This window comes from Lissotriton vulgaris, unplaced genomic scaffold (genome assembly GCF_964263255.1).
Source record: "Lissotriton vulgaris unplaced genomic scaffold, aLisVul1.2 SCAFFOLD_768, whole genome shotgun sequence".
Taxonomy (NCBI): domain Eukaryota; kingdom Metazoa; phylum Chordata; class Amphibia; order Caudata; family Salamandridae; genus Lissotriton; species Lissotriton vulgaris.
Genome location: NW_028246725.1, coordinates 236,780 through 251,975, shown reverse-complemented (window position 1 = coordinate 251,975; position 15,196 = coordinate 236,780). Strand labels below are relative to the sequence as shown.

Here is a 15,196-nt window from a genome sequence, read left to right as displayed (position 1 = left end):
ATCTCTCCGTGGTTCTGAGTGAGAAACTTGGGAGAGAGGTGCAGCTTTTGATGTGTCACTACTGATAGATGCAGCAGAGTTGTGAACCATGGTTGTCTTGCCCATGTTGGAGCAACTAGGATCATTGTAACGGAATACTGTTGGAGTTTTCTCACCACTCATGGAATGAGTGGGAGAGGCGGAAAAGCGTAAGGAAATTTCCCTGACCAGTTCATCCATATCGCATTGCCTTTGGACTAAGTGTGGGTGGAAAATTTGTTCCGCTCGCGGAATTTCTGCAATTTCGCGAATCGACAAATTTTCCATGAAGCAATTACAGGGTTACAGCAGGTGCCCAAGTTGAAGCTAATTTCTTTGTAACTTTTTACAAAATGGTTACAAAGAAATTAACTTCAACTTGGGCACCTGCTGTAACCCTGTAAGTGCTTCCTGAGTGGCGCCTCCAGAGAGTTTGTTGCCTACTTGCAACTATTCTCTGACCCTCGAGGCAGGGTCAGAGAATAGTTACAAGTATGGCACGAGGCTCCTGTCACAAAAGTTAAACCTCAACAGGAAGCACTTCATATAAATAAAGCAGGTGCCAGAGTTGAAGCTCAAATTCAGTAACGTTTTAATCAGCCCAAAACATTAGTGAGCACGGTCGAGGCTGGGCAAGTGTGCTTTAACCCCGTCTCTGCCGTCGAAAATGGGACTCTCTCACCAACCATCTTGAAGATGTTGGAACCTTTCCAATCAGGGCGAGGGCTACGCTTCCTCCCCACAGGAGGATGGCTTAATACCCCAGGTAATTGACCTATTGGTCACTACAGTTACTCCCCCATAACACCCAAGACCCTTAAATCCGATTCCTGATGACCTACAAAGCTAGGAGGCTGAAGAGCCGCCCCATCAAGAAAGAAGAACCAATGACTTACTTGGCGCCAACCCTGCAGGCCGATCTGCTGCACTTCGCCCTTACTCCCGCACAAGGGCTTGTCCTGCAGGCCCAGCGACCTCCAAAGCCCTGGGAGGACTGAACGTCTTTAACAAAGACTCTAAATCTACAGTGGACAAAGGGCCTGTCCAGACGAAATCCTCCTCATCACCCATCTCCTGAGATTCAGGGTTGTAATTGTGAGGAGGTGGCCTGATATGCAGTGGTCACTATTCTAGTGCCCACTATGTATCAGTCCAGCAACCCTTATTGATGATTGGTTGTAAGTCAACCTTATAGACCAGCTATCCTAGTAGCATGGATACGAGCAGTCTAAGGCTAAAGACTCGAGAGGGCGTGTTAAGCCAGCTGTTTACCACACATATACCCCTTGAATACCCAGTGAAAGGACACCACACAAGTGTTATGAAAATAAACAGTTATTTATTTAAAGATCACAACAGCCCTGTACTCTTTATGAGGACAGGGTACTAAGCACAAACCAAAACTCTTACAAAAATACTTAAGTTAGCACAGTATATACAAATGCCCGAGGGGCACGGAAAACCATATACTCTGAAAGTGGAATGCGAAATTCCTAGCAGGTAAGTACAGTACTAATAGCTTTTGGAATCGCTAGGACTTGACTAGGGAATCGTTAGATTACTTCTAGGAGGCCTAGGGGACTCGGGTGCAGTGTGTGCACTCTCACGCGAGATGCGGGACAAAAGTCTATGGTAGCTAGGAAATAGAAAGTTAGTGTTCTCGGGCGAACCCGACCTGGTAGGGAGAAAACGAAAGTAGATTCTGACCCTTGGATAGTGAGGCTATGCTGGGGCACCGAAATGCCGAAGTTACCTAGCCCAGGGGCTGCAGCTGCATAGGTCTGAAAAGACGTCGGGAATCCTCGTAGACGGACCAGGAGCCGGAAGAAAAGATGCTGGCCGGTGACCAGTGAAGAAAGTTCAGTCGGATCCAAGCCTGGATCTTGAAGATAGATGACACCTGAAAGCAGAGGGGACCAAGTTCGAGACTACTAGCCAGTAGTCAGTGGGCACCAGGAGGGCACCGGATGGTAGCCACCTCGACAAGGTGGGTGGGTGACGCTGTAGCTCGAAGATCTCACGGACCAGGAGGCGTTGTCGGCGACCAGGATGGAGGATCGAGCTGTCCCACGAAGATAGAAGCTGTCGGCGTCGCTGGACCCAGGATTGGGCAACAAAGCCTTGGCAAATTCAAGCCCACGCGGTGGACCTAAAATGGCGTCTGGAGTGGACCAGGAGGGTCCGGGGTGCCTCTCTCGAAGAAGGAAGCAAGGGCCAGCCTGGAGCAACCAGACCAGCAGAAGAGATGTCGTCGGGCGTCGTTCAGAAGGCCACAAGCCAGCCGGCTAGTAGCCAAACAACGCGGTGCACAGCAAACAGCAGAAGGGCCCCACGCCGATCGTGGAGATGCAGGGAGGCTGATCTTGGGTGCTGGAGCTGCGCAGGGTTGGGGCTTCTCGGACCCCAAAGCACTCACCAGTGGAAGACTCGGTGGGCTTGCAATAAAGATGTCGTGCAGTCTTGGCGATCGTCGGTCCCTTGAGGTCTCGTCGCACTCACGGTTCTCAGCTTTGCTGTAGAGGTGAGTAGAGGTCAGAGGTGCCAGGGAAGCCGGGTCTCGTCGTGCTGGGTCGTCGGATTCGTGATGAGGGACTTGCAGCAGACCGCAGTGTTCTTTAGGATGGTGCCTGCGGATGCAGGGTGACTACTCCTTAGCCACAAGGGAGAATCTTGAAGAAGAAATCGTGAAGTCCTTTCGAAGAAAGTGGTATCTTGATTCCAAAGATGATCTAATTTTAACAGGGGGCCCGCTCCCATCTTTATACTAAAAAAGGGGGCTGACCCGGTGACTAGGTCCTGCCTATGGGTGGGACTAGGTGGGGGGTGGTTACACCCCTCAGCCATGCCGGACTTCCCCAGGCCAGGGGCTGGTGTGCCCCTGGAACTGGTTCAGACCGGCCTATGCGTAGTGAGCACCGGGGTGCCACTCAGCAGTCACCTTCCTGTAAAGCCCTGCCTACCCAGGATACACAAAACCATGTCTGGGACGGTGCTAGCACCGCCCCTGACAGGAAACCCTTTGTCCAGGCTCCCCTCGCTGGAAGGACTCCCAGCTGCAGGGGGTCAGACTCGTGTCTGTGGTGGCAGCATCCATTTTGTGGAGCTGAGGCTTCAGTTAACTTTAACCGGGGTTCACAGTTACATACATGTCGTGTCCCTCTAGAAGGGTGGAATGCTAACCCCGTCGCCAGAATTGGCGAGGGGTTAGTATTCCAATTCGTATGACACCTTACTCGACATGTTTTGATAAAGCAATACCAAAGATAGCATTTAACCGCGAGGATTATAATGCACTTAAGAGTATATGGTATGCGATATCATGGAACAGCTATTAGGACTTGATTCCGCAAGCTGCAGACAGGCTCAGCTCATGCCAGAGCACCATCTCACACGATTCCAAGCACTCTGCCTTCAGGATTGTCAAGGCCTGCCATAGGAGTGACTGATAGGAATCTGTGTGTCCATTTTAGGGTTAGGTATAGGTATACTACACCTACAGCAAAGGGTGATTACACGACTTTGCCCCAGCTGTCATGCAGCCAGTTGTGTCAAATTTAGGAGGCCAGCCAGGGGTGGCACAATACGTGCTGCAGCCCCTGGCAGCCCTGGGTACACCTATGCCCTGAGTTACAGGGTCTGATAAGGTGGCCCAGTACCAATTGGAAATGTACCTAGGGTACATGGAATCCATTTTAAAGAGAGAGCAGTAGGCCTGGGGTCCTGATTGGCAGGGTCCCAGGTCGACTATGTCCAAAACCAGCTAAAACACAGGGCAAAAAGTTGGGGGCAACCATAGTCAGGATGTACCTTCCTACACAACCCCCCCCCAAACGAAAGGAGATAAGGCTATCCTTGTCCAGGTAAGCCTCTATTACCTAAGTGGCCATATAAGGAAGTACCAGCTCTGGCTTGGTTTCCCCCTGTGTCATGGTCCACTAGGCAACCCCTCACCCTAAGGGTATCTGAGGGTCTCCACCATAGGGAATCTCTGTCTCTGGTGTGTCTTGGGAAAGAAGAAGGCTGATGCTGGGATGGAGTGCTGAAGTGAGGCTCCTCTACCTTTGGGCTCAACTTCCTCCCATCACCATTCATCATGTGTGCCTTTCTTTCTTTAGCTGAGATGCACTGAGCTCTCAGGGTCAGCCTCTGGCTACCTAAAGCTGGAGGCTGAGTCCCTCTGTTTGGCTTACTGGAGGGACAGGTCAGGTCTGGGGTTTTTAGCCCCCATGTTTGGCTGTGCCCAACAGTGTCCAGCTGTGGGAGTTCCCTAACTATTTTTAAGGGGGATCCCTCAGGAGTCTGACTTATTTTCACTTGGCTAGGTTTACTAGCTTCAGTGATCCTAATCTGTTGATTAAGGGGTTCTTTTGGACAGGGGGCCCTTTGGGGTCCACCACTGGCCTCCCTGATCTCTTCAGCCCTGGGCTGACTGAGGCAGGGTAGAGAGGTGCAGGTTACCCGCTCCAGACTGGGTCCCACCTGGGAAGGGTCCCCTGCCATCAGGGGCTCTGCCAGGCTAGGCCTGACTACCTCTGGGGCAGTTCCTTCAACAGGGGTAGAGTCAGTTCCCTGAGGAGGCTGGCTCTCACCTAGTGTCTGGGAGGGGGAAGACTCTTCTTCCTCCTCAATGCTCTCTGTTTGAGTGGAGTGATCCATTGTTTCAGGCTTCACAACCTCACTATCTGTCTGAGTAGAGGCTGAGACCATTTCAACCTTGCCAACCTTTCCAGGAGGGCACTCAGTCTGTGTTTGGGCTGTGACTGTCACAGCCCTCCTATCCTGTTCTGAAAAGTCTGTCTGAGCCTGGGCAGTGGCTACCACTGCCCTTCCAACCTTTTCAGGGAGGAATGGTGCTTGGACTGGGGCTGTAGCTATTACTGCCCCACTAACCTGTCTGGATAGGCCTATCATTCTGGAATGTGTTTCTTGTTCCACCTCAGCCCATGCTGAGAGTTCCAGGTCATTCCCCAGTAAGCAATCTACAGGTAGATTATCTGTCACTGCCACTCTCATGGGCCCTGTGACATTACCCCAGCTGAGCTTGACTACTGCCATGGGATGCCTTCTTTTCATTCCATGAATGTCTGTCACCTGATAAGTAAAACCAGGGGTCAGTTGAGCAGAGGGGACCAGATGGTCACTCACCATGGTGAGGCTGGCCCCTGTGTCTCTGAATGCCTCAACTTTCTGACCATTCACTAAAACTTCTTGTCTATACTTGCCCAAAATGTGGGGTCCAGTAGTGAAGTTGGCAAACCCCATGCCAGTCTCACAGACAAGAGTGTGGTCAGGGAACCTGGCTAAGCCATAGTCCTCCTGATTGCCCAAAGTAATGCCCACCACATTCTTGGGGGCACTCCCACCACCTGGGGGATTACCACTAGTGGTAACAGGAGGTTTAGGAGTATTACCTGGGGGTATATTTCCCTTATTACCATTTTTAGGGCAACTGGCATCACTTTTGTAATGACCCACCTGTTTACAGGTATGGCAATAAGGTTTCTTCTGTTCTGAAGGAGTGTTCTGGGACCCACCACCCTTGTTGGAATTTTGGGGCCCTTGGGAAGTCTTCTCTGTGGATTTATCCCCACCCTTCTCTTGAGGCTTGGTTGATTCCTTTTTCTGGTCACCACCCTGGTTTTTAGGCCTAACCCTGGTTCTGACCCATTTGTCTGCCCTCTTACCCAATTCCTGTGGAGAGGTCAACTCAGAGTCTACCAGGTGCTGATGTAATAGCTGGTTCTGACAATTATTTAAGATTTGCTCCCTCATAATTAGATTATACAATCCTTTAAAATCAGTAACCTTACTACCCAGTAGCCAGCCTTCAAAAGCCTTAGTGGCACAATCAACAAAGTCAGTCCAATCTTGAGACTGAGTTTTCTGGGTGTCTCTGAACAGCATCCTGTATTGTTCAGTGGTTAAACCAAACCCATCAACCAGTACATTTTTCAAGACTTGGTAATTGTTAGCATCCTCCACCCTTGTGGTGAGGAGCTTATCTCTACCTTTACCATCAAAGGAGAGCCACAAGATAGCTGCCCACTGTCTTTGGGGAACACCCTGCACAGTGCAGGCTCTCTCCAAAGCAGTAATCCATTTGTGGATGTCATCCCCTTCCCTAAAGGGGGGCACTATCTTATTCAGGTGCTTTTTATCAAAACTCCTTTCCCTATTGCTAGGTTTATTGCTGCCACCAGTGGGAACTAGCCCACATAATTCTTGCTCTCTAGCAAGGGCAAGTCTCTCTTTGGCCAGGGCAAGTTCTTCCCTTTCAATCCTCAGTTTGACTGCCCTTTCTTCAGCTTCATACACTCTCCTCTTAGGGGAAGACATTCCTCTGTGAGAAGAGTTGAGAGAGCCATTGGTTCGAAAGGATCTGCTAGAGCCTCTTGAGAGAGACCTAACTCGTCCATTCCCAATGTTAAGCTGACCTGAGAGTGGGCCCAGGGGTCCCCCAGTACCAAGCTCATGTCTGCTTAAGTTGGACCTGCTTAGTCTACTGACTTCTAGCTGTCCCTTATCTGCCTCATCCCCAGACAACTCATTCTCCTCCTCAGCATCATCTGCCTCAATGAGGGGATGGATATCAAAGGGACCCTGTAAGGAGGGCAAACTTCCATCTGGATTAGAAGGGTCTGGGTTACCAGCCCTACTGGCATCATAAGCCTCTAAGAGACCAATCAGAAAGGAAGTGGTGGGGTTAGACCCCTGTTTTAGTTTCCTGAGAGTACACACTTGTCTCATCTCATGGAAGCTAAGAGCAGTATATTTTGAAGGGATGACCTGTGGAGGGTCAACTGACACAAGGGGAGACTCAGTGTTTCCTCCTGTGACCGACATACTGCTTCTAGTGTGGTGTAAGTGATGCACCTACCTACACTATGTGTTACCTACTGGTCCCTTGCTAGAGTTGTAGCCAAGGTGTGCTAAGCCTTGAGGAGCTACAACAGCTGGTTCAGTAGAACTCAGAGTATTCTAAGCTTTAGTTATATGTACCTAACAGTACTTATGTGATCTTTCAACAAGATATTCTTAGGATACGTGTGGTAAAACAACAGCAAGCTCAAATCCCAACCGCTGCTCACCAATGTGAGGAGGTGGCCTGATATGCAGTGGTCACTATTCTAGTGCCCACTATGTATCAGTCCAGCAACCCTTATTGATGATTGGTTGTAAGTCAACCTTATAGACCAGCTATCCTAGTAGCATGGATACGAGCAGTCTAAGGCTAAAGACTCGAGAGGGCGTGTTAAGCCAGCTGTTTACCACACATATACCCCTTGAATACCCAGTGAAAGGACACCACACAAGTGTTATGAAAATAAACAGTTATTTATTTAAAGATCACAACAGCCCTGTACTCTTTATGAGGACAGGGTACTAAGCACAAACCAAAACTCTTACAAAAATACTTAAGTTAGCACAGTATATACAAATGCCCGAGGGGCACGGAAAACCATATACTCTGAAAGTGGAATGCGAAATTCCTAGCAGGTAAGTACAGTACTAATAGCTTTTGGAATCGCTAGGACTTGACTAGGGAATCGTTAGATTACTTCTAGGAGGCCTAGGGGACTCGGGTGCAGTGTGTGCACTCTCACGCGAGATGCGGGACAAAAGTCTATGGTAGCTAGGAAATAGAAAGTTAGTGTTCTCGGGCGAACCCGACCTGGTAGGGAGAAAACGAAAGTAGATTCTGACCCTTGGATAGTGAGGCTATGCTGGGGCACCGAAATGCCGAAGTTACCTAGCCCAGGGGCTGCAGCTGCATAGGTCTGAAAAGACGTCGGGAATCCTCGTAGACGGACCAGGAGCCGGAAGAAAAGATGCTGGCCGGTGACCAGTGAAGAAAGTTCAGTCGGATCCAAGCCTGGATCTTGAAGACAGATGACACCTGAAAGCAGAGGGGACCAAGTTCGAGACTACTAGCCAGTAGTCAGTGGGCACCAGGAGGGCACCGGATGGTAGCCACCTCGACAAGGTGGGTGGGTGACGCTGTAGCTCGAAGATCTCACGGACCAGGAGGCGTTGTCGGCGACCAGGATGGAGGATCGAGCTGTCCCACGAAGATAGAAGCTGTCGGCGTCGCTGGACCCAGGATTGGGCAACAAAGCCTTGGCAAATTCAAGCCCACGCGGTGGACCTAAAATGGCGTCTGGAGTGGACCAGGAGGGTCCGGGGTGCCTCTCTCGAAGAAGGAAGCAAGGGCCAGCCTGGAGCAACCAGACCAGCAGAAGAGATGTCGTCGGGCGTCGTTCAGAAGGCCACAAGCCAGCCGGCTAGTAGCCAAACAACGCGGTGCACAGCAAACAGCAGAAGGGCCCCACGCCGATCGTGGAGATGCAGGGAGGCTGATCTTGGGTGCTGGAGCTGCGCAGGGTTGGGGCTTCTCGGACCCCAAAGCACTCACCAGTGGAAGACTCGGTGGGCTTGCAATAAAGATGTCGTGCAGTCTTGGCGATCGTCGGTCCCTTGAGGTCTCGTCGCACTCACGGTTCTCAGCTTTGCTGTAGAGGTGAGTAGAGGTCAGAGGTGCCAGGGAAGCCGGGTCTCGTCGTGCTGGGTCGTCGGATTCGTGATGAGGGACTTGCAGCAGACCGCAGTGTTCTTTAGGATGGTGCCTGCGGATGCAGGGTGACTACTCCTTAGCCACAAGGGAGAATCTTGAAGAAGAAATCGTGAAGTCCTTTCGAAGAAAGTGGTATCTTGATTCCAAAGATGATCTAATTTTAACAGGGGGCCCGCTCCCATCTTTATACTAAAAAAGGGGGCTGACCCGGTGACTAGGTCCTGCCTATGGGTGGGACTAGGTGGGGGGTGGTTACACCCCTCAGCCATGCCGGACTTCCCCAGGCCAGGGGCTGGTGTGCCCCTGGAACTGGTTCAGACCGGCCTATGCGTAGTGAGCACCGGGGTGCCACTCAGCAGTCACCTTCCTGTAAAGCCCTGCCTACCCAGGATACACAAAACCATGTCTGGGACGGTGCTAGCACCGCCCCTGACAGGAAACCCTTTGTCCAGGCTCCCCTCGCTGGAAGGACTCCCAGCTGCAGGGGGTCAGACTCGTGTCTGTGGTGGCAGCATCCATTTTGTGGAGCTGAGGCTTCAGTTAACTTTAACCGGGGTTCACAGTTACATACATGTCGTGTCCCTCTAGAAGGGTGGAATGCTAACCCCGTCGCCAGAATTGGCGAGGGGTTAGTATTCCAATTCGTATGACACCTTACTCGACATGTTTTGATAAAGCAATACCAAAGATAGCATTTAACCGCGAGGATTATAATGCACTTAAGAGTATATGGTATGCGATATCATGGAACAGCTATTAGGACTTGATTCCGCAAGCTGCAGACAGGCTCAGCTCATGCCAGAGCACCATCTCACACGATTCCAAGCACTCTGCCTTCAGGATTGTCAAGGCCTGCCATAGGAGTGACTGATAGGAATCTGTGTGTCCATTTTAGGGTTAGGTATAGGTATACTACACCTACAGCAAAGGGTGATTACACGACTTTGCCCCAGCTGTCATGCAGCCAGTTGTGTCAAATTTAGGAGGCCAGCCAGGGGTGGCACAATACGTGCTGCAGCCCCTGGCAGCCCTGGGTACACCTATGCCCTGAGTTACAGGGTCTGATAAGGTGGCCCAGTACCAATTGGAAATGTACCTAGGGTACATGGAATCCATTTTAAAGAGAGAGCAGTAGGCCTGGGGTCCTGATTGGCAGGGTCCCAGGTCGACTATGTCCAAAACCAGCTAAAACACAGGGCAAAAAGTTGGGGGCAACCATAGTCAGGATGTACCTTCCTACAGTAATTGAATGAGGTCGGTTCATAGAAGTGGAAATCTCCAAACGGCGTCGAGGTCCAGACGTCGGAACCGAAACAAAGGAGGTATCGGGGACGGCGCCGCCCGAGGTGACACCAGACGGACCGACGTCGGGGGGGTCGTAAGGTCCACCGGTGACGATCCAGAGCCCGAGGAAGGCCCGCAACCGCAAAAGTAATCTTAACTGTACTTACCAGTTACCTGTATTTTCTTCCATAGGAAAATACAAGCTACCACTGGAGAGTAGGGTTATATCTAACTTTAGCCTCTGCCATACCTCTGGGGACTGTGGAATCTGTGCACACTGTAGCTTACTTTGGTCCAGTATATACAGAGCCACTTTCTTACACATGCTGTCTGACTATGGTAGCGAGGGGGGCCATGTAGATGTTGAAGAGCGTAGGGCTGAGAGATGATCCCTGGGGTACTCCGCAGGTGATGTCCGTGGGTTCGGAGCGGAAAGGAGGGAGTCTGACCCTCTGGGTTCTGCCGGAGAGGAAGGATTTGATCCAGTTAAGGGCGGATCCTTCTATCCCGGTGTCGTGAAGTTTGGCTGTGAGTGTGTGAGAAAGCCGTGGAGAGGTCTAGCAGGATGAGGGCAGCCGTGTGTCCTTGGTCCAGTAGTTTGCGGATGTCGTCCGTAGTGTCTAGGAGGGCGGCTTCGGTGCTGTGGTTGCTGCGGAATCCGGACTGGAAGGGGTCTAGGATGGAGTTTCCTTCGACAAAGGCGGTCAGCTGGTTGTTTATGAGTCTCTCTGTGACTTTGGCCGCAAAGGGGAGGAGAGAGATAGGCCGGTAGTTTTTCAGGTCCGTGGGGTTGGCCGTTGGTTTCTTGAGTAGGGGTTTCACCTCAGCCTGTTTCCATTCATCTGGGCAGACTTCGGATGTGAGGGAGGTGTTGATGGCGCGACCAAGTTCTGGTGCGATGGCGGTAGCGGCTCTGTGGAATATGTGCGGTGGGCAGGGGTCCGTAGAAGCGCCCGAGTTGGTTTTCTTCATGGTGGCGGAGATGAGTTTGGTGGTGGTGGGGTCCCAAGATATGATGGTCGGTTTGTTGGTTGTGGTGGGTAAGGGGGTGGTGTCTGGAGCTGGTTCGCTTAAGTTGTCGTAGAGGTCCTTGATCTTCCGATGGAAGTAGGAGGTGAGCTTGTCGCAGAGATCCTGGGAGGGTGTGACATCCGTGGTTTTGCATGGGGTCTTGCGTACTGTTGAATGACGTTGAACAGTTCTCTGGCGTTGGTTGCGTTGGTCTGGATTTTGCCCTTCATGAAGGTCAGTTTGGTGTTTATGAGCTGGTGGTATTCCTTCAGGGAGTTCTTGTGGTTGCTCCGTGCTGTAGTCTTCTGGTTCCACAAGGTTTTTTCTAGGCATCTGCAGGTGCGTCTGGCTTCTTGGAGTTCTGTGGAGAACCAGGCCGCCTTCATCGGTCATTGCTTGGCAGCGGGCGGAGTGGTGCGAGCTAGTCCACGCAGCAGGAGATCCAACTGTGAAATTCCCAGGTGGGTGTGGGTTTGTCTGTCTGTGTCTGTCTCAGGGTGGCGCTAAGGAGTTCTTCTGTGACCTTGCTCCAGTTCCGTCGTGGCGGGCTTGAGTGCGGTGGTGGAGTTGAATGTGAAGTGGACGCAGTGGTGGTCCGTCCAGGAGGCTGGGTGGTGTGACTGAAGCAGATGTTTGCTCCTCCTGCGAAAATGGGGTCGAGTGTGTGACCTGCTCTGTGGGTGGGTGTGTTGACGAGTTGCTTCAGTGCCAGGTTGGCGAGGTTGATGAGAGTGCTGGTGACGGGAGCTAGGTGGAAGTTCAGGTCCCTGAGTAGAATGTAGATGGCGTGGAGGGGGCAGCAAGCTCGGCGATGGTTGTTGCAGGCTGGGTGCAGGGTCCTGGTGGTCTGTAGATGAGGGTGCCTTGTAGCGTGATCCTGGGGCTGCTCTGGATCTGAAAATAGAGGTGTCCGCGTTGGAATGGTTGTCGCTCGAGCTGGAGGTGGAGAGTCGGTCTTTTGAACGATGGCGAGTCCCCCTCCTGGTCGATGGGTGTGGTCCTTCCTCTGGATTTTGTAGCCGTCTGGGATGGCGGTGGCGATGTATGACAACCAGTTGCGATTTTGTAATTTTCGCAGAGCGGCATCGGCTGAGCTACCATTGGTTCAGGATCCGAAATAGGCATTTCAAGGTATAGAATCTACGGTTAGAAGTATCCATCCAAAAAAAAAAAAAAAAGATTTTTTATTGAATCTATATCTATCGATTATTAGTAAGATTTACGTACAAAAGCCCTGATGATTTTATTAAGGAGGATGGGATTATAACACATTCTTGAAACCATGCATCATCTGCTTTGTGAAAGCTCAGGGTTGAAACAGTTAAAAGACCTCTGTGAATGTGGCTAGAGTACACTGCTAACAAGGAATGCTTCACAAACATACCATGAGATACATCATTTTTTACATCAAATGTACCTACAAGCTCCTAACACTAGCAGATATTGAAAAACAATTTGCCTGTAGCTTTTAAGGTGGGTACATATAAGCCCTTGTACGTTAAGCCATCACCAACGCCTTAATCCAACCCCGCCACTCACTCCGCAAATGCGCCCCAAGTTCATGTACCTGCTGCTCATGCTGCTGCCTGACGGCTTGTGAGATTTTTCTCTGGTTTTGGAGCAGGTGTTGCTGTTGCTGCTGCTGTTGAAGCAGGAGTTGACAGGCCTGAAGTTGAGGTGAGGAAGGATGAAGGAAGGGGAGAAGGGTGCAGAAGGAGTGAGTGAAACAAACAAAACAATGCATGCAGACAGTCAAGAGGGGAAGGGAAAAGAGCAAAGGAGATAATTAAGAGTAAAGAAAAGTGACAACAGAAGAATGCAAAAGCACAGGAAAAGGGCAGAGAACAAGGAGGGGAGAGGAGAAATACAAGGGAACAAGGAGTGTGGGGACAAAGAGCACGAGTCAGAGCAAGAACACAGCAAATACAGGAACAAGCCATAGAAGGATCAAATAGGAGGGAAGAATGGAAGGATAGTAGGGTCACAGGAAATAAAAGAAAAGAAAGAAACATTTAATATGGTGCATAATATAGACTAAAAAGGTTTCTTGCACTCCTACCCCTCACCCTGCTCTATTGATGGCCACCAGGCATTCTGGTGCCCTCACAGTAGCTGCATATGAAACAAAGATTATGCTACTTACCCTATAAGCAGCTGTTCCTTGCAAGTAGTGCTGTAGATTCACATGCTCTGCACACGGAGCTTGGACAATTGCAACTTGCATATTTTTAAATAATTCATTCAACTCATGAGGCCTCTATGACTCCTACTCTGGTCTTGGATTCGCACAGGCAGGACTCCATTTTAACCCACTGGGTGAGAGGAAGAATAATTGTTTTTGGCATGTAGAGCTGTAAATTCACCTGCCAAGCATAGCTCGCCATCTAGTGTAGGATCTGGATGTTTGGATTTTGTTTTTCTTCGACGAAGTCTTCCAGTCACAAGGTAGACGACTCCTCCTTTCGATGATAGTGCGCATGTGCATTGACTCCATTGTTAGATTGTTTGCCGCAGAAGATGAGAATGAAGTAGTAGTAAAGAATAGAGATGTCCATGCATATGTATGTAAATTAAATAAAGAACTCTGCCCATCCCGAGGTAGGTGGCTTGGCACCTCATTCCAGGATGTGCATTGTTTCAGGCCCCTGAGAGCAGCAGGCTCTCAACCCAGGTGTCTAGAAACATGTCTGGTGGTGGCAGCTGGAAGCAGCCACTCAGCCTGGACACTAGTGGTAGGTTAGTTTTCAGGGGCATCTCTAAGATGCCCCCTTTGTGCATTAAATCCCACACTGGCATCAGTGTGTGTTTAATGTGCTGAGAAGTTTGATACCAAACTTCCAAGTTTTCAGTGTAGCCATTATGGTGCTGTGGAGTTCGTAATGACAAACTCCCAGCATCATATACTCTTAATTGCAGCACTGCACTTACAATGTCTAAGAATAGACTAAAACACTGTAGAGGTACAGGGCTCATGCACCTGTACCCTCACCACTGGTATAGTGCACCCAGCTAGAGCGGTGACTGACCTATGCCAGGGCAGTGGGTTGTAGGCTTGGCACACAGAGATGTGTGCCATGTTGACTCTTTACTTTGTTCTGCACCAAAGCACGGAACCCGCAAAGGCAGTGTGTGAGTCTAATGGTACAGGATCTCCAAGGGTGGCACAATAAGTGCTCCAGCCCATTGAGGTCTTCTCTGGTCACAGTGCTCTAGGTACCTGTGGTACCATTTACCAGTGCTGACCTGTGGCCAGATATGCCAATGGTGTTTAGGCTTCAATGCAGTTTTAGGGAAAATGCAGTTTTAGGGAAAGAGCATAGGCCTGGGTTAACTGATTAGCAGGAGCCCAGCGCACACTCCATCAAAGCACTGTAGCAAAAAGTGGGGCAACCCTGCAGAAAGGGGGCACTTTCTCACACATGTGTAGTGATACTAAGGAGGCAGAGTGCTACTGTAACGACAAGTATCCGACCAGGGAGGAGGGTGGGTTCTTATGACTTTGATGAGAATACCCCTAGAAGAGAAGGATAATGATACTTATCCAGCAAGCATCTGTTCTTGGCATTTAGAGATGCAGATTCACATGCTTTGTATACTCCTGCCATCTAGTGTTGGGTCTGGATGTTTGCATGTTGTTTTTTCCCAAAGAAGTCATTCCAGTCACGAGGTAAGGAGAGTCCTTTCGGTGATAGTACGCATGGGCATCGACTCCATTGTTAGATATTTTTCCCGCAAGAGGGTAAGAATGAAGTGAGTGCAGTAGAGAGATGTCCATGAGTAGATAACGTGAATAGTGAGGACTGCAACAACTACAGGTGCCCGGGGAGGAGGGTGAGTGCATGTTAATCTACCAAGAACAGATGCTTACTGGGTAAGTAACATCTGTTCGAGGCATGTGTGCTGTAGATACACATGCTTTGCATAGACTATACAGCAGTATTCTCCCGAAGCGGTGACTAACCAGTAGAAGACGCAATTGTTTGGAAAAGTGTTTTTAGGACTGCCTGCCCTACATTGGTAAATGTGTGTGGTGTAGGCCATGTCGCTGCTTTACAAATGTCAGCTAAAGGAATGTTACCTAGAAAGGTCATAGATGCTCCTATTTTGCAAATGCAATGCGCTCTAGGGGATATAGATAAAGTTATTTTGGCTTTTGCATAGCAAGTTTTAATGCACTTAACAATCCATCTTGAAATGCCAGATTTAGAAACAGGATTGCCTTTGTGAGGTGGTGTAAATGAAACAATATGTTGCTTTGTTTTACGAAAATGTTTTGTTCTTTTGATATAATACAAAAAAGCTCTTTTGACG

At 50.0% G+C, this 15,196-nt stretch overlaps 1 protein-coding gene across 1 annotated transcript in view; it reads right to left on the bottom strand.

Annotated features, from left to right (window-relative positions):
* LOC147665769 (trinucleotide repeat-containing gene 6B protein-like) overlaps nucleotides 1-15,196 on the bottom strand; it is a gene marked incomplete at its 5' end in the record, with an annotated part of 535,565 nt that overhangs the window by 299,737 nt on the left and 220,632 nt on the right. Inside the window, one exon of the mRNA XM_086949498.1 lies at nucleotides 12,453-12,551. Coding sequence (XP_086805624.1) covers nucleotides 12,453-12,551 — 99 coding nt within the window. The remainder of the gene's footprint in view (nucleotides 1-12,452; nucleotides 12,552-15,196) is intronic.